The sequence below is a fragment of the Orcinus orca genome, chromosome 6 (assembly GCF_937001465.1).
Source record: "Orcinus orca chromosome 6, mOrcOrc1.1, whole genome shotgun sequence".
NCBI lineage: Eukaryota > Metazoa > Chordata > Mammalia > Artiodactyla > Delphinidae > Orcinus > Orcinus orca.
The window spans coordinates 7,614,428-7,639,816 of record NC_064564.1 but is presented as its reverse complement, the minus strand read 5'-3'; the positions used below and the strand labels follow the sequence as shown (position 1 = coordinate 7,639,816).

At 47.3% G+C, this 25,389-nt stretch overlaps 1 protein-coding gene and 1 long non-coding RNA gene across 3 annotated transcripts; both read left to right on the top strand.

Annotated features, from left to right (window-relative positions):
• The first annotated feature begins 541 nt into the window (after positions 1-541).
• Positions 542-23,498, top strand: LOC101278429 (histone PARylation factor 1). 2 transcript variants are annotated; one of them, XM_004278672.3, is made up of 8 exons: positions 542-681; positions 3,718-3,877; positions 5,567-5,756; positions 6,861-6,959; positions 13,940-14,090; positions 18,371-18,458; positions 21,438-21,610; positions 23,255-23,498. In XM_004278672.3, exons 1-8 carry the CDS (start codon positions 634-636, stop codon positions 23,384-23,386), a joined length of 1,041 nt encoding a protein of 346 aa, XP_004278720.1. In that variant the 5' UTR covers positions 542-633; the 3' UTR covers positions 23,387-23,498. The 2 variants fall into 2 exon arrangements, with proteins under 2 accessions (XP_004278720.1, XP_033259470.1); XM_033403579.2 differs by lacking the exon at positions 542-681 and adding an exon at positions 1,285-1,472.
• LOC125964785 (uncharacterized) lies at positions 14,097-18,358 on the top strand. Its single transcript, XR_007478061.1, has 2 exons — positions 14,097-16,815; positions 17,514-18,358. It is a non-coding gene; the product is annotated as an uncharacterized LOC125964785 (long non-coding RNA).
• Positions 23,499-25,389: the final 1,891 nt, after the last annotated feature.

The window sequence follows — 25,389 nt, the reverse complement described above, 5'->3', positions numbered from 1 at the left end:
AAAATCCAAACAATTACTATCTTTTCCCCCAGCAAGGTCAACAATCTTATACAAATCTATGGACACACTGTAGCTTAATTCTAGGCAGACTTCAGTTTGTCTTACTGATAAACTTTTATTAACAAAAAAGAATACCTTTCAAAGATACAGATCTCAAGAGGATCTTATTTAAGACCGACTCAGTTAAGTAAAACAAAAGCGTGGGTGGACAGAAATTGTGTGATTTCAAACCACTGAAGATGAATCAGGGCTGGGCAAGAAAAACGCGGTAGGGGAGGGACAGATAGAGGAATCTTTTAAATGAATGCAGACGAAGGAGCACCGGCCTTGCCCCAGTGAAGGCCTGGGGAGGAAGAAGACCTCCGCAGTGTCCGAGTCTGGGCCGGGGTCCATGTGCCCCCGGAGAAGCTCAGGTGGGTCAGCTCGCGGGACGCGCACGCGCGTACAAAGGGCAACCTGCCCAGCTGGCCGGGTGGGCGGGGCCTCGGCCGCGCGCTCGCTTGTGGGGGCGGGGCCTTCCCTATATTTGTGTGCGCCGCGGCGCGGAGAGGTGATTGGTCGCCCTTGAACCGGAAGCAGTCGGCGGCGCACGAGTTCTCGGCGGGACGGGCTTCATCCTGCAGCGGATACAGGATGGTGGGCGGCGGCGGGAAGCGCAGGCCCGGCGGGGAAGGGCCGCAGGTACCGCGCTGAGGTCCAAGGGCGGCCGCGGGTCCGAGGGTGGCGCGGCGCGTTTGACCCCAGCCGCAGCGGAGAGCGGCGCCTCGCGTCCCTGCGTCCCCCGGGGGCGGTCCCGGGGCGGGTTACAGCCCGGGGTTCCCCCGGGGCCGGGTTGGCGCAGTCAGGGGCCCTCCCCCGGGGAGCGGGTTGACTCAGCCCGGTCCCCCCACAGCACGCTCCCCCAACCCTCTGGTCCGGCCGGCCCCGCCGAGTGTAGAAAGAGCTGCTGACGCCCCGGAAGGAGGGCGTCCCCGAAGGCGGGAAACGCGGCGGAGGGGTGGCCGGGCGCAGCGCCGAGCTCGGCCGCGGGGAGGCCGGGGTGGGGACGGGGGGGCGCTGACCACGGAGGGGCGTCGGCTCAGGCTTTCCTGCGGCCTCACACGTTCTGTCACCACTGCAAGAGCAGCAGGGAGTCAAGCAGGAAAGAAGTAGAGGTTTCCAAAAGTCCCTCTGGCTGCGCTGTTAGCTGGATGGGGTGAGACGGTGCAGGAGGGCCGCGTTCTGGGCGTTCATTACTCCGGTCCCGCTCTCCAGGAACAGAAGGGTAAAGGATAAGGGCAGCCCCTGAAGGGCACAGCCGTCCTAAACTCGAGTTATTAGGGATTTGGGGATGCAGCCAGCGTGTGAGCTCAGGCAGAGCTGAAAACACCCTTTTCTCCCTTTGAAAGGGCAGTGAACTTCTTTGACAGAGTGTTAGTCTTAGAAATAAAGCATCAAAAATTACGATGCGTCTACAGAGACTATGGCCAACGGTAATAGCCAGCATTTATGTATTCTGTGCTAGCACTGTTTGTGTATTTTTACAAATAATTTATTCCTTTTAACAACCCTGTGATAGAGGTACTACATAGCCCTTTTTTTGTAGATGAGAGAACGGCACAGAGAGGTTAGGTAACTTGCCCAGGGTGACAGAGCTGGAAATGGGAAAAGTCAGGAATCAACCAGGGCAGCCTAACCATTATGCAACACTGCCTTTCAGCAAGGTAGATTTAAGGCTCTTCTTTCTAACATCTTAAGTTTGAGCCAGTCTTTGGAAGTCTCAGCAAAGGCGGGCGTACACACAGAGGGGAGGCTGGGTCAGGACTTGACATGTTTCTGCTGTTGTGTGTTTGCAGTTGAAGAGACAGCTTGAAGTGGTTGGATCTGCTGGGGGCCGGCCCACCTGGGGTTAAATGCCTGTTCTCCCACTTTCTAGTTAGGGACTCGGGGAAGTCACCTAACCTCAGTTTCCTTGTCTGTAGAATGTGGATAACAGAATCTAGCTCATAAGGAATTTCTGAGGACTAAATGAGTTAATCCATAGAAGGAGTTTAGCACAGTGGCTTGGCACCATAGTAAGTGCATAACAGGTAGTTATTACTGACTGTTTTTACTGTTATATTTCTTACTGTTTGCTATTATCACCATCAATTTTTGGATCCCTGTTTGAACAGCCTTCTTGTTAGTTTAATTTTTATGACCTCATATAGACATGTTGTAATCCTTGGCATGATACACTGTTATTCTTGGTCATGGTCCTGTTTTACCTTACTCGTTTAATAATACGACAAACACCTGTGAGGCCGTTGCCCAGGCCAAGCACTGAAAGGCTGACCGTGGCTCTCCATCTTCATGTTGCTCACCTGTCCTGTCTGCCTAACTCCTTCCTGTCGACCCCATTCGGTGTAGCTACGATCCTGAACTGTTTGTTTTCCTCTGTCTTCTTTTTATGGCTTTATCACCCATGAGTTTATGCCTGAACAGTATTTTTTGAACTTCATAAAAAGGCTATCATGCTGCATATAATGTTCAGGGACGTTTTTCTTCATTCAGCATTATATTATCAAGATTGATCCATACTGTGTGTGGCTCTCTTTCCTTTTCACTAAGCGTAATATTCCATTGTTTGAAAGTCCTGTAACCATTCTCCTGTCAAGAGGCATTTTCATTTGTCCTGTCTTCCACTCGTAAAACAATGCCATCAAGAACATTCTTGTATATGTCATCTGGTTCATAAATACACTTTGCAGACTCTGAACGATACCCAAAATAACATCAGTAAACTTGAGCATGCTGGAAGAATGTGAATATGAGAAACATGAGGTTAGAATTTCTCGGTCGTGACCCCTGTGGACGTCTGGGCCAGATAGGTGTTTGTTAAGGGGCCTCTCCTGTGCACTGGAGGATGTTTAGTAGCATCCCTGGCCTCTACCCACTGAACGCCAGCAGCACACACACACCCCCAAGTTTGTACAACCGAAAAGGTCTCCAGATACTGCTAAACGTGTCCCCTTGGGGGCAGAATACCTCGGGGTTGGGCAGCACTGATGTACTGATCGCTGGAAAGGAAGGACAGGAAGGAAAGGATCCAGGTTCCCAGAAAGAACAACACGCACGGCTGCTCCCAAGCCTGAAGATGCGTACCCGCCAACCAAGCATTTTATTTTTGTGGGAATAGGTCACAGATGTAATAAGCATTCTAAAGCCTAGCACACTTACAGAATGAACCTATACTGCAGAGCTGCTGGAGCTGAGTTTTATAACCTAGTCTGGCCTTAAACGACCTTTTCTGAAATCATTGTTTTAACTGGTAAATCCCTTGCATCCAGTTATTTCTGGCAATTTGTTTCTGGTGTGGTCACTGAGTCTGTTTAAATGAAAGGCACGATGACACCCTGTTTACCAGAACAGGGCAAAACCTGCCATTTTCTTATTCCTCTTTTTCCTGCTGTTTACCTTTTATACTTTTTGGTTTTTTGTTTTCTGCATTTCCATTATCTTAGGGAAATATGTTTAAAAAGTTGCTGTGTGTGTCCCTCTTGACACCTATATATTATAAACTGTTCTTTCCTTTTTCTCCTCACCCAAAAGAATCCCCAGATATTACTCAAATACCATTTATAGAGTTTTAAAGGAAACTCATAGAGTTGGGGTGAACAAAAATGAGCAATATTATTAAGCAGTCCAAGTTGCTGAAATTACTTTGGGAGAAACAAAGTTGTATGTGCGGATTTTCAGTGTGAAAAAGCAGTCGCCGTGAAGAAGGGTAAATGCTGTGAAGCTGACGTGCCCAGTGACCTTCGAAAAGAAGTAGAAAGTCATTACAGGCTTTCTCTGCCTGAAGATTTCTATCACTTCTGGAGGTTCTGTGAAGGACTTGATCCTGAACAGCCAGCTGGTGAGTTGCTCCAGAATCTTCCTCTGGCTTCTGCCAGTGGAAAAGACAGTAGGAAACTGGACCCAGGATCTAAACAGTTCATGGAAAAGGAACTTTTCCAAAGATGTTTCAAATGAGAGAAATAAAATGTCATACTAGCAAAGGTACATCATTCCACGACATGCTTTGATGAGAGTTTGCAAGAAAACAAGCACATACTTCTGTGTGTTCCAGGACTTTTAGTATGACTTAGCAGTGCTGCCCCTAGGAACTTGTCTTAAGGGTTAGGTGAACCCAAACTATGTTAAATGATACTGAAACAAAAAGCAGAAAATGCCTTAAATGCTCATCACTTACCCATCTTTCAGTGGACATACATAGTTTTAAAAGAATCAGGCAGATTTTTGAGCGATGATAAACTATCATGCCTGGAATATTTCAAAAGAAAAAAGAGTGTGTAGCATATGCTGCCGTTAGTATTTTTAGGTCAAGAATACACACACACACACACACACACACACACATCCCTACATACTTCCTATGTGCGTATACTATCTCTGAAAAGGTACACTAAAAACTGATAATGTAACAGTTACTTTGCATTGTTACCCTTTGGTACTGTTTAAATGTCTTCACATGAGGTGGGGGGAAGCAGTCCCAGAGACTGCTGACGAAAATGTATACTGGGAGATAACTGAATTTTGGCAGTATATCAAAACACTGCAACCGTGCGGCACCTTCTCAAAAAGTACTCATGGATGTGTACAAACATGTGTTAGCAAAGATATTCACTGAAGCATTGTTTAGAATAAAAAAGAAACAGTAAATGCCTAGCAATGGTAGACATATTAAAGAAACATTTAATAGTATAAGAAACTATTCAGAAGATTTAAATGAGGACAGGATGAAGAACAAAAAAACACTACAAAACAGCATGATCTCCATTTAAAACATCTATATATTTATATCTGTTCATAGAGGGGGGGAAATTAAACTGTCCCCATGCTTTTTTTTCACGTTGTTACCTCTTCCAAGAATTTTCTTCCTCTCTCCATCCTCACCTCCTTGCATATCCAGGTCCTGCCTGAAGTGCTTGCCTCGCTCTTAGAGAAGCACGAAGGCCCATCTGATGCTGTAAACGTGTACATTTGAACAGACTTGATGGCTGATCTGTGGATGGAAAAAGAAGGTGGGCTCATCCAGGATTAGGGTGAGCCAGATGGATGGTCAAGGAGGCAATGAGTCGAGAGTGATAATTAGCTGAGGTGGAGGGAAGGGGAAGGAAATACATTAAACACATTTTTAGTTAAATTATTCGTCCTCATGTGCTGTCTGTTGCCTCTCCCTTGGTCTGGATGTGCTACAAATATTTGAGACCGACAGCAACACAGTAATGAGACAAGGTAAAGGTTTGCAGTGCATAGGAACACAAAGCAGTCTTGTTTTGGCCAAAATAAGAAACAGCAGGAATGTTTGAAATGTCATCAGTGGTAAAGTTAAGAGGAAATCCTAGCCACATCTTCATTGCTCTGATTTCTTTTCCTTTGAGTATTTACAACTAACATCTTCACATGTAACTAAAGACTTTTTTCTTTTCCTTTAGAAGCTCTTTTTTAAGACAACTGCTTAGAAATATTTTCTGAATGAAAGGCAGTATTTCCTGTCTGCCTCCAGAAAGGCACTGTCTAAATAAACATATTTAATTTATAGATTCACTTTCTGCAAGCCTTGGACTTCGATTAGTGGGTCCTTATGATATCCTTGCCGGAAGACATAAAATGAAGAAAAAGTCAGCAAGCCTGAACTTTAACCTTCACTGGAGATTTTACTATGATCCCCCTGAGTTCCAGACCATTATTATTGGAGATTGTAAAACTGAGTTCCACATGGGCTATTTCAGGTAAAGGGGCTTCTCTTCTCCTAAAATACAGCTACTGTCCCTGTAATGAGCGTAAACAGATGTTCACTGGCCTCACCCAAGGTGAAGGACATGTACCCTCTCCTGGTGGGTACACAGGCTGTCTGCCGTTCTAACCTACTAACCTACCCTGGGATGGGTGAGCTCGTTAGGCTGAACCTCTCCAGCTTTTCCTCTATAGTTATAAACTTTTTTTTCCTTTTGAGTTCAGAAAAGCTCTTTCAGCCTAGGAAAGGTAATTTAGAGCAGCTGCTGTGACTTAAGTAGGCCCTGTGCTTCCAGGGGCCATAGAATTAAGAACGCGCTTGGAGGCAGGCTGGTCCTCCTACTTACTACCTGGCTCACCCTGTGCCAGTGACTTGCTGTGACTCAGTTTCCTGTCCTGTGATCATCAGACACGCCCGACGGGAATGTTCGGAGGGTTAAATGATACATGCAGGAAGCTTAGACTGTTAGAAGTCGCGCTGTGGGTGGGGGGTGGCTCCTCCACTTGGAGCGGCGCTGGCGCTGACAGCGAGGCGGGGAGAAGAGGACGTGGAGAAGGTGTGCAGGGATGCCAGGGAGCCGTGGGCGCGCAGGGCTGGGAGCTGGGGCGCTGGGGTCTGCTGGCTTCCTGCTGCCTCACCAGGACCTCGGCCGAGTCGCTTCGTCTCCATCGGTTCCCTCAGGCGTAGAGTGAAGGGATTTGGTTATAGATGTGAACCAGCTCCTTACGCTGCCAATGTTTTATGATCCTTTCTGTCCTGTTTCTTTTGGTTTTTCCACCTTTCTTTTTTTCACGGACTGTTAAACTAGGGTAGAGATGATTGTGTATAATTTCACCTCCTTTTAACAAGCTTTATTCTTTCCTTCTTTGTATTCAGGTATAAAAGTAACTAGGTCCTAAGAATCTTAATTTTAGGTTCTGTTATATAAATAAGATTTGTTATAGATATTCATAAGAAAACTAGAGCTTAAACCTGGCAAATTCATTGGCAGTTTTTTGAAACATGCAGATATAATCTGTTGTTTATAGACCTAAAATTCTACTTTGCTGATAATACAAATTATGGGCAGCTAAATTTGTAATATCTTTTGCTTAAACAGGGATTCTCCTGATGAACTTCCTGTATTTGTCGCTACAAATGAAGCAAAGAAAAATTGTATAATTGTTCAAAATGGAGATAATGTGTTTGCTGCAGTCAAGTAAGAAAATGTTTTATTTCAGTATGTCTCCTATTTATATTGGTTTACAATTTTTGTACTGTATCAGTCCATCTCTGAGGGGAAATGAGGTAACCAAAAATTTTTAGATACCTGGAGATCATTTACATGACTTTTGCAGGCATGTTATCCACACTTCAACTTTTCGCCAAACAACAGACCTCTTTTATAACTAATCATTTAATGAAAATATTACTTAATCTTGACCTTGTTTGTCCCGTGGCAAACTCAAAAGATTTTTTAGGCATCTTAGGTCAAACAGTCTTGAAGAGTTCGTTCTGAGAACCTGTGGTATGTGGTTGAGACGGAAGGTTGAGTGCAGTGAAGCCACTGTCAGGGCACATCGCAGGGAGCCGGAGCGCCAGCTGCGGCCACACAAGTGCTCTGGGACTGCGTGGTCTGGCAGAACCTGTGCCGGTGAGAGTGGGCCCCTGCCCGCCTCCCCTCCACCCGGGAGGCTAAGACCTCTGCGTGCAGGTAGGGCCGGAGCTGGACCTCCACCCCCCGAGGTCAGGGCCCCGCGTCTGCAGCCGGGTGGGGCATCAGCCCTGTCCGGAACGCAAGCTGAAGCACAGGGCAGGTGGTGCGGCAGCGCCGGGGCGGCTCAGAGCCCAGCCAGGGAGCCGCCCACGGTGCGCAGACAGAGACACCATCCGGAGCTGCCACAGCAGGTGGGCCGTGGACACTCTAATAAAATGAAGAAAGCACCTTCATCACCTTGAGCAAAATAAGTAGACCATGTTTTGTGTGATCTCTTTACCCTACTTTTTCTTTTTTTTAATTATTTATTTGTTTTTGGCTGTGTTGGGTCTTCTTGCTGCACGCAGGCTTTCTCTAGTTGTGTCAAGCGGGGGCTACTCTTCACTGCAGTGGCTTCTCTTGTTGTGGAGCACGGGCTCTAGGTGTGCAGGCTCAGTAGTTGTGGCATGCAGGCTCAGTAGTTGTGGCTCATGGGCTCTAGAGCGCAGGCTCAGTAGTTGTGGCGTGTGGGCTTCAGTAGTTGTGGCTCTCGGGCTCTAGAGCGCAGGCTCAGTAGTTGTGGCATGTGGACTTTAGTAGTTGTGCCATGCGGGCTTCAGTAGTTGTGGCTCACAGACTCTAGAGCACAGGTTCAGTAGTTGTGGCACACGGGCTCTAGAGCGCAGGCTCATTAGTTGTGGCGTGTGGGATTCAGTAGTTGTGGTGTGTGGGCTTCAGTAGTTGTGGCTCACAAACTCTAGAGCACAGGTTCAGTAGTTGTGGCATACGGGCTCTAGAGCGCAGGCTCATTAGTTGTGGCGTGTGGGATTCAGTAGTTGTGGCGTGTGGGCTTCAGTAGTTGTGGCACGTGGGCTTCAGTAGTTGTGGCATGCGGGCTTACGTAGTTGTGGCTTGTGGGCTCTACAGCGCAGGCTCAGTAGTTGTGGCGTGCAGCCTTCAGTAGTTGTGGCTCATGGGCTCTAGAGTGCCGGCTCAGTAGTTGTGGCGTGTGGACTTTAGTAGTTGTGGCACACGGGCTTCAGTAGTTGTGGCTCACAGGCTCAGTAGTTGTGGCGCATGGGCTCTAGAGCTCAGGCTCATTAGTTGTGGCGTGTGGGCTTCAGTAGTTGTGGCACATGGGCTTCAGTAGTTGTGGCACGCAGGCTTAAGTAGTTGCGGCATGCGGGCTTAAGTAGTTGTGGCGTGCGGGCTTCAGTAGTTGTGGCTCATGGGCTCTAGAGTGCAGGCTCAGTAGTTGTGGCATGCGGGCTTCAGTAATTGCAGCCCGCGGGCTCTAGAGCACAGGCTCAGTAGTTGCGGCGTGCGGGCTTCAGTAGTTGTGGCTCTTGGGCACTAGAGCGCCGGCTCAGTAGTTTTGGCGTGTGAACTTCAGTAGTTGTGGCATGCGGGCTTCAGTAGTTATGGCTCTCAGGCTCTACAGCGCAGGCTCAGTAGTTGTGGCTCATGGGCTTAGTTGCTCCACGGCGTGTGGGATCTTCCCAGACCAGGGCTCAAACCCGTGTCCCCTGCACTGGCAGGTGGATTCTTAACCACTGTGCCACCAGGGAAGTCCCTACCCTACTTTTTAAAAGACTTTCATTCCCTGTGATTTAATAGCACAAATTTGCAGTAAACAGAAAACTAGGTCGATCAGTGCACCTGCTGGGCTGCTGTGTGCATACCGGTGTATCTAAAGGGCATGGGAGATGTCCCAGAAAGGCTCTTTTTTCTTTTCTGATAACTCTGAAATTTATAGAAAACGTTGCTTGCTGTTTATAGTTCTCTACACCCTTCAGATTTATTGTTGAATTTAAATTGGTCCTGTCTTTATTGGAAACAACTATAGTTATTTCCTTATTGTCTGTCTCTTGCACTAACGTGTAAGTTCATGAGGGCAGAGGCTTTTTCTTGTGCACAGCACTTGCCTTGTAGATGCTCGGTGAATCATTCCACAAACACTCTGACAGCAAAAACAACTAAGTTTTCATTAATCCTAGTGGTCTTACAAAAAAAAAGAAGAAAGATACAGTTGTTATCGAAAATAATGCAGGATCATTCTGGTATTTTTTTAGCTTACTGGAGAACACAGAAAAGGAAATAGAAAACAAAAATACATTGCTGATAGATTTATAACTTAGGTGAAGACCAGCAAGTGAGTATATTTGAGTACCTAATGCTATTTCACACAAAAAATGTTTTGCACCTCCAATAATTTATCTCAAATATAAAGGTAAAAAGGTTATTATACTTTTCAAGTGTTACAGTATATATAGTATTCTTTTTTGAGACTTTACTTAAATCAGCTAATCAAAACAATTTCTATATCAGCCTCAGTAATGTCTTTTAAGGCAGACCGTTTGTTATACATAAATTATTTTTATGCCCAGGGAAACTAGTTCTCTTTGTGTAATATTTAATAGTAGCCAAAGAAATGCAAATTCAGCTAACAAAGATGAGTAAAGATTAAAGAATGGTAATACCCAAGGATGGTTAGGGTATAAGAAACCTTTCTGACATGTGTTAATTGGTAAGACGTTTGTGGAAAGCAGTTGGAATAAGGTTGTTTAAATATTTTTTCAAAGATTTCTTAACAGATAATGAACATTGCCAGCTAATATGCTATACCTTAAATCGGCAATTCCATTTTTAGCTATTTATCTGAAGAAATTTTGGATGGGTGCACATAAATACCTGTGTATATTTCAGATTATTTATAAAAAGGAAAAATTAGAAAAAACATACATATTCAGCAGTTAGAGAAAATTAGGTAACTAAATAGAAAATGTCCACAAAGTGTAACACCAGGATATTGATCTGTTGTTTTGGGAAGGAGCTGATACATTATGTGAAGAGGTCAAATAACAGAACAGTGTGGAACGGTTCCCTTTTCACAGCTTCTAATGCACACGGAGAGAAATCTAGATAGATTGAAAGTTTTAAAATACTTACCTTTGGACAACAAAATTAGGAATATTTTCTTTTTATTCTGTTCTTTTCCCTAAAATAATTGTAGCAATAGTTTGGACCTCGTATACCTCCTAAAAGGTCTCAGGGGTCCCTGGGGTCCACAGACCACTATTTGACCACTGCTGTTTAGTTAATGGTTTCAAACCTGACTACACACGGATGCCTCCTGGGCTTGTGGTTAAGAGCTTCACCTCAGCTTCATTCACTTCAGCATGTCTAGAGCAGGACTCGGGAACGTTCTTTAAAAATACATGTTCCAGGGGCTTCCCTGGTGGTACAGTGGTTGAGAGTCCGCCTGCCGATGCAGGGGACACGGGTTCGTGCCTCGGTCTGGGAAGATCCTACATGCCGCAGAGCGGCTGGGCCCGTGAGCCATGGCCGCTGAGCCTGCGCGTCCAGAGCCTGTGCTCCGCCATGGGAGAGGCCACAACAGTGAGAGGCCCGCGTACCGGAAAAAAAAAAAAATGTTCCAGGTGTATCTAAGTGTAGATATACTTAGAGATCTCAAACCTGTATGTCTATAATTTTAATTCTTAAGTTTAAAAAATTCATTTCAAGTGAATGTTTTAAGTGAATGAACATTCATTTTAACGAACATTTAATGAACGCTTCCTTTGTACGGGCCTATAGACCATTTAAAACACTTGGTGCGTAGTACAAGAGTACGTGTAGGCAAGGTATCAGCTCTTGGGTCGAGACGCGCTGCCAAATAGGCTCTTTTCCTCTTGTCTGCACCCCCAGTATTCTCTGCCACCCTACGTTGCTGTACTGGGTACTTTCAACCAGGAACCCAGGAGGTTCTGACGTGTAGTCACGTTTAAAACCATTAACTAAACAGCAGCTATCAAACAGTGGGGTGTGGCCCCCAGGGGTGCCTGCCCACTTCCCAGGAGGCCTGTGAGCTGCAGACTCTGGGTGATGACAGGGTGTCGTTCTCACACCAACAGCACAAAGGTGGAGGCGGGTAAGCCCTGCTGGAGCCTCAGCGGGGTCGGGGCAGTGGACCTGGTGGGCAGTGGACCGTGGGTTATCACGGCTGGGATGTGACGCGGGTGTCCCTACGGAGGTCCGTGATGACACAGTAAAGGCGGATCAGATCCCTGCCGCTGGGCACGTGTCTTCTTAACGTCCTGCATGACGGGAGGCACTTCGGCACACTTAGGTGTTAGGGTTTGTCTCGAGGAAAAAGGTCTTGTGAGGCCGAGTTGTGAGCTCAGCTTTTTTCCACTTTGCTGAAGAGAGGGACTGGCAGACACTGGTTACTCTGACATGAAAACAACGGACTGTGTTTGTCGCCAGTGTTAAAACTTAAGATTTCAAAAGCAAACATTAGAATTGGGGAGAGTTGTAACCACCCTTGTGAGCTTGACAGCTTCTCACTTCCTGAAGACTTCGCTAACGAGGTTGGTAGTACTATTAATGAATGTGGTTTTTTCATATTGTGATAGAATGGAGTAAATCAAATACAGTGAAAAGGGTCACTCTTTGGGAGATCTGCATAACTTAGTGAACCAGTGTTTTCTGCATGACCACTGCAGGACTCACTCAGGGTTCACAGTCTCCCATTAGGTTTAATGGGACAGCACAGAACGTTCTGGCTGTTTCCATGTGCACATTGCAGCAGAGTATTGGATTGTAGGTTTGAAGCTGAGAGACAAAAGCTTAATAAACTGGAATGGAAGTGGTCCTATAATGTGAGAAGGATGAGAAGACCAGTACTGAGGGCCGTCAGGAGAGGTGGACGTCTTCTGAGAGGGTGTTTCCCATGGGCCTGCACCCGGGAGGAAGGGTGCTGTGGACAGAGAACAGCAGCCCTGGGGCCCTGGCGTCGCCGGTGTGCTTTGTATGGTTGTAGTAGATAGAGCCTCTTGATACGCGGCTGGTGAGGTTGAAGGTGAGGTTTACTGTGATGCTGTGCTGTAATCATGAGACCGTGATTTTGGTGGTCTTGGCTTCTGTGGCACTTTAATCCACGCACACTAATTCTGTCAGCTTGGGTAAGTTGATGCCTTAGTTTCCTGATCTGTAAAATGGGGATCAGAATAGCACCCGCAGCGCCCAGCCCACAGCAAACTGCTGAATGTTAGTGGTGGGCAGGAGCGGGTTTCCTCCTGGGAGCCTGGTAGTGGCTGCAGGAAGGGGACCAACTGTGTCCAGCTGGGCACTGTTTCCAGCTCTTCCTTTCACTCTTGCTCTGATGGCAAAAGTCTTTTTTTTTTTTTTAATTTTTATTGGAGTATAGTTGATTTACAATGTTGTGTTAGTTTCAGGTGTACAGCAAAGCGAATCCGTTATACATATATCCCCTCCTTTTCAGATTCTTTTCCCATATAGGCCATTACAGAGTACGGAGTAGAGTTCCCTGTGCTGTACAGTAGGGCCTTATTAGTTATCTATTTTGTATATGGTAGTGTGTGTATATGCCAGTCCAAATTTCCCAAATTATCCCTCCCTCTTACCCCCTGGTAACCATAAGTTTGTTTTCTACATCTGTAACTATTTCTGTTTTGTAGATAGGTTCATTTGTACCCTTTTTTTTAGATTCCACATATAAGTGATATCATATGATATTTGTCTTTCTCTATCTGACTTAGTTCACTCAGTATGACAATCTTTAGGTCCATCCATGTGCTGCAAATGGCATTATTTTGTTCTTTTATAGCTGAGTAATATTCTTTATCCATTCCTGTGTCAGTGGACGTTTAGGTTGCTTCCATGTCCTGGCTATTGTAAATAGTGCTGCAGTGAACATAAGGGTGCATGTATCTTTTTGAATTAGGGTTTTCTCCAGACATATGCCCAGGAGTGGGATCTGGTAAACCTAATTTTAGTTTTTAAAGGAACCTCCATGCTGTTTAACATAGTGGCTGTACCAGTTTGCATTCCCACCAGCAGTGTAAGAGGGTTCCCTTTTCTCCACACCCTCTGCAGCATTCTTAACATAAAATTATTTCCGTAACTGGCAATAATATATTGTACTATTCACATACCTTTAAAAATATTTTGAATTGTGCTTTCGTATCAGCTTATAGAATAGTTTTGCTTTCCTTTTATATTTTTTAAATTTATCTTAATGCAGATTTGAAGGTAACATTGAAAAGAATCTCTGATGCTTAAGTATTCTAAACGTCCTCTGGCTCTTTAAAAGTAGAAAATCCTTTTTGGTGTCTCCACACTCTTTTCTCCTGTTATGTCGGACTTCTCTAAGGCGGTACGCCGATCTCAGCATCAAGCGACGTGACGGGAACTTGGCTTAACCTCATTCTGCTAATACCCTGTGTCTTTGTTGTAGACATTACAGAGATAATACAGACAAATCTTGTTTGCTGTTTCTGTGACTGGCAGCTGTTTATTAATAGTGCTTTTCTCTTGCTTGAAGAACCTGTTCGGGATTCTGGGGGGCTCTGGTGGTGGTTCTGCAGTCTTTCCCTTGCATGGAGTTTGATGTCTGTAACTCGGCTCCCCGTAACTTCCCAAGGTCTGTGTGCTTAGCACAATGGCCTGCATACTAATGAGGGCTTTTACTTCTTTTTCAGATTATTTTTGATGAAAAAACTTAAAGAAGTAACAGATAAAAAGAAAACTAGCCTCTTGAAAACCATAGATGAGAAACTCACAGAAGCAGCCAGAGAACTGGGGTTCTCACTGGAACAGAGAACCGTGAAGATGAAACAGAGAGATAAGAAAGTATGATTTATGTCTGTTAGCCTCTGACTCTCCTGCTGTTTTAACAGGGGGTTTTCCTCTCTTGATTGCTTGCCACCTGCACCTTCTCTCCATCCCTCGCTGCCCTGTCCTGGGGAGAGCTGGACGCTGCCCTCGCGGGGCTCCCTCGGAGGCTGTCCAGGGTCTGGCCTGGGAGGTCCTGCAGGTTGTCGGCCAGGCTGGGTCACGTGACGCAGTGCCCTTGCGGCGGGTGCAGAACTCAGCCAGGCCTTCTCACTCGTTGATCTTGATTTACCAGTTTCTCCTGTAGAAGAGTGAAAGCGGCTTTGTACGTAATATTTGCTTAAATTTCTTTTTTTAATGGCTAAGGTCTGTTGATTTCGTGCCAAGAGTTTTGGGGGTAGATGTGTAAAGGTCTGCCTTACAGTGCCTTATAGTTATAGCCCCTCAGGCAGTTGGCGTTTGAGAGTGGTGTGTACTGAGGTGTGTAAACTTCTCTAGGAAATGGTGCATGAGGAGGCCCCTCTCCTTTGCCTTATGGAGCCCACCAACCAACGCTTCCCTTGGCACCTGCAGTGTGAGTGGTTTTGTAAACAGCAAATACTTCTTGGGTTTTGGATCCTTTGAGTTTTTCACTTACAATTGTCAGGGTGAGTTAACAGAGAAGCTAGAAGAATTCTTGCCTGGGGGTAAATGAGAACTGTGTAGGAGTCTGTCCTAATCACCCTGGGGAAGGAGGGCGTTCATCACCGGAGTCCGGGCAGCCAGCCTCTCAGCAGTGTCTCCTGTGTGTGGCTGCTTCATCTGCGTGTTCTAGGCCAAATAAAGTACTCGTTAACCCAGAATAAACTGGTGCTGGCAACTAAGTACGTCAGCTTACGTAGTTATTGAAAATCCTACTTCAGTGCTTTTTCTGATCTTGACTCGGCTGCAGGGGTGATGTTCTGATAAGTTATAGTCACTGAATCGCAGTCTTATCAACTCTTTCTTTAGTCCTTGAGGTCGGAAGCAGTTTCTAAAAATGTTCATTTGAATGAAACTCCTTGCGATGGGGCATTTTTCAGTTGCTCTAAGATTTCATATTGCCATTTGACCTTTCTAGTTTTCATAGGGAGCCTCTCCCACCTTATAGGGTAGGAAGGGGAGCATTTCTCACCCCGTTGTGACGTATCCTAATTTGTCTTGACTAACGACTAAGCTGCTGCGAGCAGACAGCTGCCAGCAGCACATTCTGTCATCAGCAGTAATTTCAGATGAGATTTCATTCATTCTTCCCCATAACTATAAATTAGATAGGAGTCTCATGTAATCTGAGTCTTAATCTAAATTTATTGGATTAAGTTTCATAGGAATGTTTATCCTGGCCCCCTTCCCCCATGAGGTTTCTTTTTAGTATTTGTTCTTACAAAGATAGCTGGTAAACACAAATTCAAAGAAAAAAAGAACTTCTAAGACAACCATGATTTTATCTTCCCAAAGACAACATGTGGTGATAATGCTTCCAGATCCTTTTCTATTATAAGTTTATTCTTTTATTGTTACTGTGAGATCTTCATGGAATAAATATTTTTCTAGTCCACTAGCATGTGAGTTGGTGACTTGGGCCTTCTGTGTGGAGGTAGCACGTGCATCCCAGGGTAATGGAGCACTCCATGGCACGCTAGCAATCTGTGTTTATACCAGCCGTGCCTTGTAGTGCTTGGGCCAGAGGTCCTTGTGAGCTGCTCATTCCACCCCTACGACCGACAGGCAAGCACAGTAGGTTTGCAGAGGCTGTGCTCCTTGTGCAGAATTTTACATGACAGATCTGAGACCTAAACTCACATCTTTCATAGCTAGCATTCCTTTCACCCTATCTGACTAACTGGCTATGTGCCACCTTACCTCTTCCAGTACCTAGATGTCACTTTTAAAATCGACATTAGAGTTAATGTCGCTGTAAAATGAGGGTCCGTCATTCTGTCCACCTCTAGTTCTGATGCCTCACAACATCACCCACCCTTGTGCAGGGTTTTCCTAAACTGGTAATCTGATTCTTCGTAATAAAATTAGGATTTTGATGCTTTACTAGTAACTGATACCTCTTTATGGACAATTAGTACAGTTTCTCATCAGTGAAAATACGTACATAGCGTGGTTTTTTGTTGGGTGTCAGCCTGAGTCGAGCAGAAGACAGTCGTGCCGTCACTGTGGCCTTTTGCGTTCAGCGTCAGCACTGCTTTGTGAACACACTGTGGTCGTCACTCCTGTGCTGCACGGCACGTCTGCCTCACAAGGGCGCTGCGCTTATGTTCAGTTTAGGGTGCTGAAAACTCCACACATGCAGACAGCCTGCCATAAATAACGGTTCGCACCTTTACTTGCACACTTACCCGATTATTTCCTTAGAAGAAATTCCTAGATGTAGTATTGCCAGGTCCAAAGTGGTTTTTAAAAAAAATTTATACAGGTATAAAAAAAATTAAGTGTGTGTGTGTTTTCTCTGTTTGCAGAACTCCCCCCCCTCCAGGAGTTGGACTCCTTTGCACCCCACCTGCAGGGGCTGTGCGCCCCTTTCCCTGGGTCCTCGCCGGTGCTGGTCTTACCAGTCCCTTTGGTCTTTCCATCCTGAAAAGTATAAAATGATCTACCATTGTTTCCATCAGCATTTCTTTGATTGTAAAGGACATTAAATCGTTTTCATTTCTCCACTGGCCATTTATATTTCTTCTGTGAACTGCTTGAACTTTGCCCGTTTTTCCATCAGGTTAGAATTACTTGTGTTTTCATTTGGGTGTTAAGTCTTTTCCATTATTTGTAAGACTTGCTTTATAAAGACATTCATCTTTATTAACTTTATTGTTATATGTATATATTGCAGATGTTTTTCATCATTTGTGTTAATTTTGTTCTTGGTTTTTACTTGATTTGTTAATTTTTTTAATCTTTGGCTGCATTGGGTCTTTGTTGCTGTGCGCGGGCTTTCTCTAGTTGTGGCGAACAGGGGCTACTCTTCGTTGTGGTGTGCGGGCTTCTCATTGTGGTGGCTTCTCTTGTTGCGGAGCACAGGCTCTAGGCACGCGGGCTTCGGTAGTTGCAGCACGTGAGCTCAGGAGTTGTGGCTCACGGGCTCTAGAGCGCAGGCTCAGTAGTTGTGGTGCACAGGCTTAGTTGCTCTGCAGCATGTGGGATCTTCCCAGACCAGAGCTTGAACCCGTGTCCCCTGCATTGGGAGGTGGATTCTTAACCACTGCACCACCAGGGAAGTCTAATTTTTTTTTTTTAATGTAGTCAAGTCTATAAGTCTTTTCCTTCTCTAACCCCAAATCATATAAAATATTTACCTTTTCTTCTAGTAGTTTTATGGGTTTATTTTTACATTTAATTCTAAAATCCAACTGCAAGTTATTTTGGTATCAGGAGTAAGATACAACATAACTGTGACTTCATTTGTTTTTTCCCAAGGGGTGAGCAGTGGTCTTGGGACTTGTTTGGAATAACCTGTCCCCTGTGTTGCTTAATGAAGGACAGTGAAAGCAGCGAGAGGGTGGAGAGCTGGTACAGAGACTTGGGGGCGAGGACCTTAAAACTGAGAGCGTCCTTCCCTCAGGAATGTCACTGGACTGCACAGAGATACTGGAAGCAGATGTTTTGTTCAGCAAAGACCTAAGAATGCCACTAGTATAAGAGAAATATGCAGACTGGAAGGGTTATGATGGGGGTTGTGTTTGGACCTCTGTTTGTCTTTGAAAATTAACACTTAAGAAAAGCTCACCGGTTTATGTTATTTGCCTCCACGAAGGGCACCACAACACTAGAAACTGCCCTACTTTGGGGAAGTTTGCTGACGAGCCTGAATTTTCCAGGTAGAAATGGGGGACCTGAATTTCACAAGATGGAAAGGAGTTCTGCCTTCCACGTCTTCCTGCTGACAAAAACCATTCCTTCTCCTTCAGGGCCCAGTCCCTCAGGCTCTCTGCCTAGAGGATCCCATGGCCGTGGATGGAACTGACACCGCGCCCTGCTTCCTGTAGTGGGACGCACAGCGCAGACTTCAGACAGCTGACCCAGTTAATGAAAGCCGGCTGTTTCACTGTCGTACTTACTTCAAGTGCTTGACTTCTAGCTAATTTTAAAGGAAAGAAATATTAAACTTGTGCCCTGGGGTCCAAATTTACTGAAATAAGAGGGCCACTGAATGTTGCGTTTTGGCAGAAGTCTTGCGGGTTTGTGGGTGTGCTTTGTTTTGGGGTTTTTTTCCCCCCTATTGTTTTCGTCTATTTACAGTGACTAAATTTTTTTTATTTTTTCCTTTTATTTAGGTCGTGACAAAGACCTTTCATGGGGCAGGCTTGGTTGTCCCAGTAGATAAAAATGATGTGGGATACAGAGAGCTCCCTGAAACGGATGGTAACGTATTTCTCACATGAACATGTGTATGTGCGTTAATGTATACGGAGAAAGGTTTCCTTATGTTGAGAAGTAGGTCAGGACATGTGCCATTTGGGGAACAGTCACCTCCCCTTAGTGAAGAAGGGCTCAGGCTCTATGGTCAGTGAAGCCTGAACTGAAGCTGGGTTTGCCGCTGTGTAGCCTTAGCAAGTTATTGAACTACCCTGAACCGTGGTCTTCTTCATCCGCCATACGGGTAGTAGTGGTGAATACCATCCGTAGGGGTGTTTGGGGTGTAACCGAGCATGTAAGTGCTTAGCACACTGCTTGCCTGGTAGCGCTCAGAACAGTATTTTTACAAGTTTAAAGAATGTGAACCTCTGGTCTAGGTGACTTTTTCTGAACTATTTCAGAGCCTTTGACATTGTAGCCATCAATGTACAATATAGTAATTAGTGGGACAGCACGTGTTTGTTTAGTGCTTTGTGACCAGTCTTCCATCTGTATGTAAGTCTGATTAGCTTTTAGAAGCCAGTTCTGAGTTACTTCATTTGTAAGTATAAAAACGACACAAAATCTAATTATTGCCATGTTGAAAACAGAGGATGAAAATCGCTTCCCAGCTCCCCCTGCCCAACCCCCTTTACTTGAGCACCCCCAAGGGCACCACCTTCTCATCACCCTGCTCCCTTGGGGGCAGTGGGGCGAGGGGCACTCAGCGAGAGGGAATTAGAGGCGCCCCTGCGCAGCACGTAAAATGCAGGCCCTCCCTTGTTCAGAACAGAGCTGTGGCCTCAGCTGCCCTCCGCCTGGAGGACTCCCAGGGAAAAGCACTGCATGTGGGCCCCGCGGTGGAGGGGCTGAACTTGTGGTCTGGCTTGGTGTTAACTCACTTCCATGTAAAAACTGCAGCAGCGTTAAGTTTTTCCTACATTGACCATGTGTAGAAATGATACTGTTTCGGATATGTTGGGCTAAATTAGATAGCTTAAAATTACTTTCACATTTCTGTTTTGGTATGATGCCAAGGTGGGTTACACGCGCAGCCTGCTGCACACGCGCTGCACACGCGGGACCTTCCTGGACCTCCTCCCTGAGGCCGGAGGGGAGAGGGGCTGTGTCCCGGGGGCGGGGGTCAAACCCTGGTCTTCGCCGCCTCCCTGTGAGCCAGTCCACCCCGAGCTTTAGCAGCAGCTTTACTGTCCTGTTGGGGAGACTGAGGGCATTTGTTACAGCAATCGCGGGGCCCTGGAGTAAACCGTTACCTCCCCTGGCTGAGGTTCTGGGTTTTATGTCCAGGGTCACTTTTATCCACTTGTACTTTTTTCTAACGTTCTAGCATTAGATCCTTCCCTGGTTTATTTTTGAATGAGAAGTGGTAGCAGACATAGTTAAGGATCTAGTGTCTCGCTGTTTTGTTTGCCAGGAGGTGTATGTGGCTGGCAGTCTGTGGACGGGTGACAGCGCTCAGCGGGTCACAGTGAAGTCTGCTCCTGACCAGTTTCCCCCGAGGCTCTCTACACATAACGCTGTAACGTGGCCCGGGGGGATACCATTTATTGAGCACTGGATCGTGTCGTGGTTGACGCTGTCGGGGGATGTGTACACAGTGTTAACTCAGTCCTCACCCAGGCCTTTACGCAGCTCTTACTCTCACGTCCGGGAGGTGGGGACCTGAGATGTGGCTCTGAGTGTCGCGTGATCGCCGAGCTGGCGGCCTGACTTCCCTGTGCTGCAGCCTGTGGCTCCGCACCGTGAGCGGGGGGCGGTGGCAGCGGGGAGCAGAGCAGCAGCAGGCACTGAAGCGTGGTGACGGTGGAGGCTGCTCGCACAGTCTCGCAGTTTGGGTTCCGTGAGGCGACGCGCTGCAGAATGTTGCCGGTGGAAGAACATGTCTGTCTTCCAGTAAACGTGTCACTGCTGTCTGTCCAGTGCAGTACTGCCTGCCACGGGGCGGGGGCAGAACGCAGCCCGTGACCGCACGTGCCGGGTGTGTGCCGGGGGCGCGTGTTCCGAGGTCCAGCCCTGGCAGACACTCGCCGCTGTCGTCAGCCTGGGTTTGTGGTTAGTGTCAGTAGAGTGTGTAAGTAACATCAGCCTCTCGTGCGGGAGACTCGGCACCGTGAGTTCCAGGTGTGACTGCTCATGTCGTGGCCGAACCTCGTCCCTGCCAGCACGGCAGCCCCGTGTCCAGGAACGTGTCTGTTGCTCCGAGTGAGTGGCAGCTCGTCTGCTTTATCGGATTTTCCCAGTTTGTCAGAAAGGAAGTCTAATTAGGCATCGTTCGGTGCCTTTCTTCTCACGTGCCTCGTGGGAGCTGACGCACCCTGGCCTCCGAAAGCAGGGAGAAAAACGTTGAAAATCCAGATAGAAATGTTAAACCCCTCGTTTTTATTTAGATAAATGTTAGTTTTCTCTGTTCTCACCTCAGATTACACTTTGGCCGTAGCTGCACTTCCCCCACTTTGGTAAAACTACTGGTAAAGGTTTAATTCTACAATGATTTCTTGTCTCTCGTATGTCTTTTTCTGGGTTTTTTGTTTTTTTTTTTTTTTTAAGTAATAAGGTAGGAGGGGGCAAAAAAAGCAGACTTTACTGTCTGTCTGGATTTTTTTTAATCCCTCGGTCTCCATATAGTTTTTGTTTTTTCCAACCATTTAAAAATGGAAGAACACTCTTAGCTTGAGGGCAGTTAAAAACAGGTGGGTCAGGTTTGGCCATAGTCTGTGGAACCTGGACTAGCCCAGGGAAAATCTCTGGAAGCTGGTGTGATTCCTGATTACAGCTAGGTCCCACTGTGCCAATACAAGAAGTCTTTTTCGTTAAGTAAGCCATTTTTATGCTTGAATCTTAAGTAGAAAAACCATAAAATGGCCGTTGTAAAATACAGTGCCAACCAAAGAGGCATCCATTGCACTAGGACAGTCATGAGGAAACACCCAGGTTACCGTCTGCACCGTGGTGGTTACAGGTAACCTTGTGTCCTTGATCTTTCAGCCAGTCTCAGGAGAATCTGCAAGACGATTGTGGAGGCCCCCAGTGATGCTGAGAGACTCAAAGCTTTTGCTCCTGTTCAGGAAATGATGACTTACGTGCAGTTTGCTAATGATGAGTGCGATTATGGGATGGGGCTGGAGCTGGGGATGGACCTCTTCTGCCACGGTTCCCACGTGAGTGAGCACACCCTGCCCCCTCCCTCCCCACCCTGCATCCCCTCCCCACACACACACACACTCCGGCTCATTGCTGTCCGCAAGTCCAGCACGCAGGGTATGGATTCAGCTTGAATTTCAAAATGAACATTTTGAAATGATTTTTAAGCGGATGATGTGAGCATATTTTTTATTTGAAGTTCATCCTGTACTCTGGCCGAGATGAATGACCCGGATGTTGTGCCCAAGTGACTTCCTAGCTACTTACTAGTACGGCTGTGCCCTTCCTAGGGTGTGGACACACCTTCCTGGCTCCGCCTCATTTTCCGTGGGGGGTTTGTTCTTGTGCTTGAATTCCGGGATGAAGAGTAAATGCTGTCTGTAAATATGCTGGAAATTCTTTACCATAGAGGAGGTGCTGTTTTACCATGAACTCCCTGCTCATCACGTAGGAGAAACGTACGAGGCAGCTGCAGGAGGCCGCTGAGCCGCGGCTGGGGGTCGGGCAGGCGGGAGGAGTGGTGGCCCCGGCCTGAGTCCCGTCTCCCCGGGAGTAGCTGTGTGAGCGTGGGCCGTACTCCCTGCACCTCCGCGCCACCTGGGGCCCTCCCAGGCCATCTGCCTGCTGTGGAGACCACCTAATTCTCCCTTCACCTACCATGTCACCTGCGGCACAGAAAGAGCCCCAGGTGCTCAGGGCCACACAGGCAGGCGGCTCCCACGTCAGCCTCTACCCCAGAAGGTGACTGCGCAGGCTGTGAAGTGCAGGGTCACCTGGGGACGCCGCGGGGCTGGAGCGTCAGGGTGCCCTGGGGGCTTGTTCTGCACAGGCTGGCGCGCCCCCGACCCCCCAGTCCCCCTGGGCCTCACCGAGTTCCCTTCCTGCTGGGGCCTGAGCATTTGCGTTTCTGATCGACAGTTACTGGGGTCAGGCTGACGCCACTGTGGGGGAGTCTTTTGGGGACTCTGTCTTTCTCGTGTAGGGCTGTTTGTTAGCAGTAAAAATAATCAGAGTGGTTAACAGCCAGAGAGGGTCAGTGACCGATCAGAATAGTTAGTGCTTGACCAGCTTCACAGAAACTCGGTTGTCTTGAGAATCCAGCAGCATCGGAGAAGGGACAGTGAAGCACACAGCAGGCGCCAACGGCGGCTGCCCTCCCTTGTCCTCGGAGCGCGTCTGGGCCCTTGACAGAGGCAGCGACTTCAGGGGTGGAGGCTGACATGGGGCAAGAAGGAACTGAAGACACGGGGGGGAGCCTTCAGTGCGATGTGAAAACTCACGTTCAGCTCCTTGTTCCGACGGTGCCAGCTAACGGAAATGATGATTGAAGTCTTATGTGGTGGGGACACACCGACGAGAAGGAAAAGGCATTTGAGTGTACTGGGGGCAAAAGGGGGTGAATAAACCGTATCTGAGGGAATAAGGACGCTTACAGTTTTTACTTGGTTTTCTTCTGAGTTTCCTTCAAGAAGTGCCCTTCGTCCTGAAGAGCTGCACGACTGCCCCAGGGACGGCGCCCGGCGCTGTCTCAGAACTCACTGTTGTCACGCAGACGCTGGCTGAAACCCAGCGTGTGGGGAGTGGGCTTCGTTAACAACTGCTTTTTCCACTGTATTACCTGCTGCGTCCTCTGGCTAATGTCATCTTCTTTTGTTTTTCAGTATTTTCATAAAGTTGTTGGCCAGCTTTTACCTCTTGCGTATAATCTGTTGAAGAGGAATCTCTTTGCAGAAATTATTGAAGCTCACCTGGCGAACAGAAGCAGAGAGGACGTGGACCAGCTTGCAGCATGAGTGGGAGGTGCCTCTCGGGCATACAGTATTTCAGAGCTTCAGTATGAAACATGATGTTTTGTTTTTAAGGAGTACAGAAAATAAATGGACGGAAACATTTGCTAAAAACTTTTCTGAAGCTCTCGTGGCTGGTTTTCTTTCTTTCACGTGCAGTCAGATCGTCTGCATGGTGATGCCCTCATCACGTGTGAAGAGGGGATGCACCTGCCGCGGTCCTCGCCGATGTCGTCATAGGATGTCACGCCTGACACCTGTGGACAAGCACGCGGTCCTCCCCTCCCAGGAGTGAGTCCTGCTTCAGCGTTTAACACGTAGGCAGCGAGGAATGTGTTTCTGGGACTTGAGTTGACGAGAGCGGCAGCTGTAAGCACTGGGCTTCTGGGCAGCAGGGAGGGCACAGGGGAGCAGACTCAGGACCCACCCCGGATCCTCCACAGCTGCATCTGAACAGCAGCTGCAGGCACTCCGGGCCTCGCCCCCACGAGCGTCCACTCGCTCCGTTAGGTCCATTCCTTGCAGCAGCGCTCCTCGGGCTCTGTCTGTACCTGCCAATCGACACAGCATTAGAGTGTCGACACAGTATGCAGTCAGTGTACCATTCAAGTTTTCCATTGGGTTTCCAGTACAGTCTGGGTAGCTGTGTTTGACCAGCTTCAGATCCTTCTTCAACCTGACAGAACGTCCTTCACCTTAAAACCTCAGCGCTCACAGTGAAACACAAAATAATAGCAAACTGTGGATTGGGCCAAAGGGCCCCTTAGTGAGGTTTCCCTCGTGAGGTTCAAGGTGGGAAAGCCCGCAGATCACCGGGCTCACCCCCCATCTTGCAGGACTGACTGGACCTGCCCACAGAACTCTCCAAAGTTAACTGGGTCAGCCGCCTCCTTAGAACCCACCTGAGACCCGGACTCTTCGTGGCAGAAGTGTGAGGAGACAGGCAGGAGTTTGACGGGGGCAGGACTCCCTCCCTGGTGAGGCTGTGGGCTTTCAGGTCCCTCAGTAGCACCAACCCTTGAACATAAGCGTATCTGTTAACCACCGTGGCCCACACTCAGCGCCAGGGGAACCCACGCTAGCACGGTCTGGGGAACTGCTTGGTGAGATGCCCAGAAGTTGGGGAGCCCTCTGCTGCAGCCCACGTGTGGCAGCCGTCCTCCTCCCCATGGCCATGCTGCCGCTGTGCACAGTTAAGACTCAGCTGATGGCGCCTCTCCCTCCCTTTCACTCCCTTCCAGGAACGTCCTCATCTTGACAGCAGGGCTCCCGTTCTAAGAACGGACAGAGTTCTGTTACGTGAGGCCCTACCTGCAGCTACCTGGGCCCATCTGAACACTGAGCTGTATGTTAAAACGTGACAGTAACAATTAGCTCACACGTGCTTTGATTCGGAAAAAAACAGATCACGTTTGGTCTTAAATAACCTTTTAAGAAGCTCTTGAGCTTTTTCCCACAGATTTCTTTACTTTCTAGGGTGCCTGTCAGTACTGTGGCAGTATTCAGAAATAGTTAACACATTTATCTAAAATACTGATTACGAAACTCAAGTGTCTTCCATTAAAACCGTTTGCTCAGCTAGAAATCCTAGGTTCTCTTAACTTTGCTATTTGTTGATCCAACAATCCCAAATGTGAGTTTTTAAAATTTGCCTTCTGGTGATCAGTAACGAGGATTTCAACAGGATTTCCTACCAAGGAATAAATGAAAGGGGACAGAAAAATTCAGCTTCTCATCCACACCTTACACAAACCTGAGTGCAAATCTTCAGAAAGCTGGGTATACTGGAGCCAAGACAGGATTTGGACAGGAGTGCCAAGAACGTGGCAGTTACAATTTGGATGCTATAGCTGTGAGCAGAGCTTCCTGAGGACAAGAGTCTTGTGAAATAGAGACATTTCCAGTCTCAAAGCCCAGCGGTTGTGTCCGAGGGCTGGCAGCGCGTTTCAGGAGGGACTGGCCTTCCGAGGACCGAGCCTTGGCCATTCAAGAACAAGCTCCTCCCGCCA

Bases quoted from the DNA above. Each gene is read 5' to 3' on its own strand.
- LOC101278429 (XM_004278672.3), top strand. From the start codon at position 634: ATGGTGGGCGGCGGCGGGAAGCGCAGGCCCGGCGGGGAAGGGCCGCAG. The intron at 14,091-18,370 runs GTATGATTTATG...CCTTTTATTTAG, and splicing joins TGAAACAGAGAGATAAGAAA to GTCGTGACAAAGACCTTTCA. The intron at 21,611-23,254 runs GTGAGTGAGCAC...TTTGTTTTTCAG, and splicing joins TCTTCTGCCACGGTTCCCAC to TATTTTCATAAAGTTGTTGG.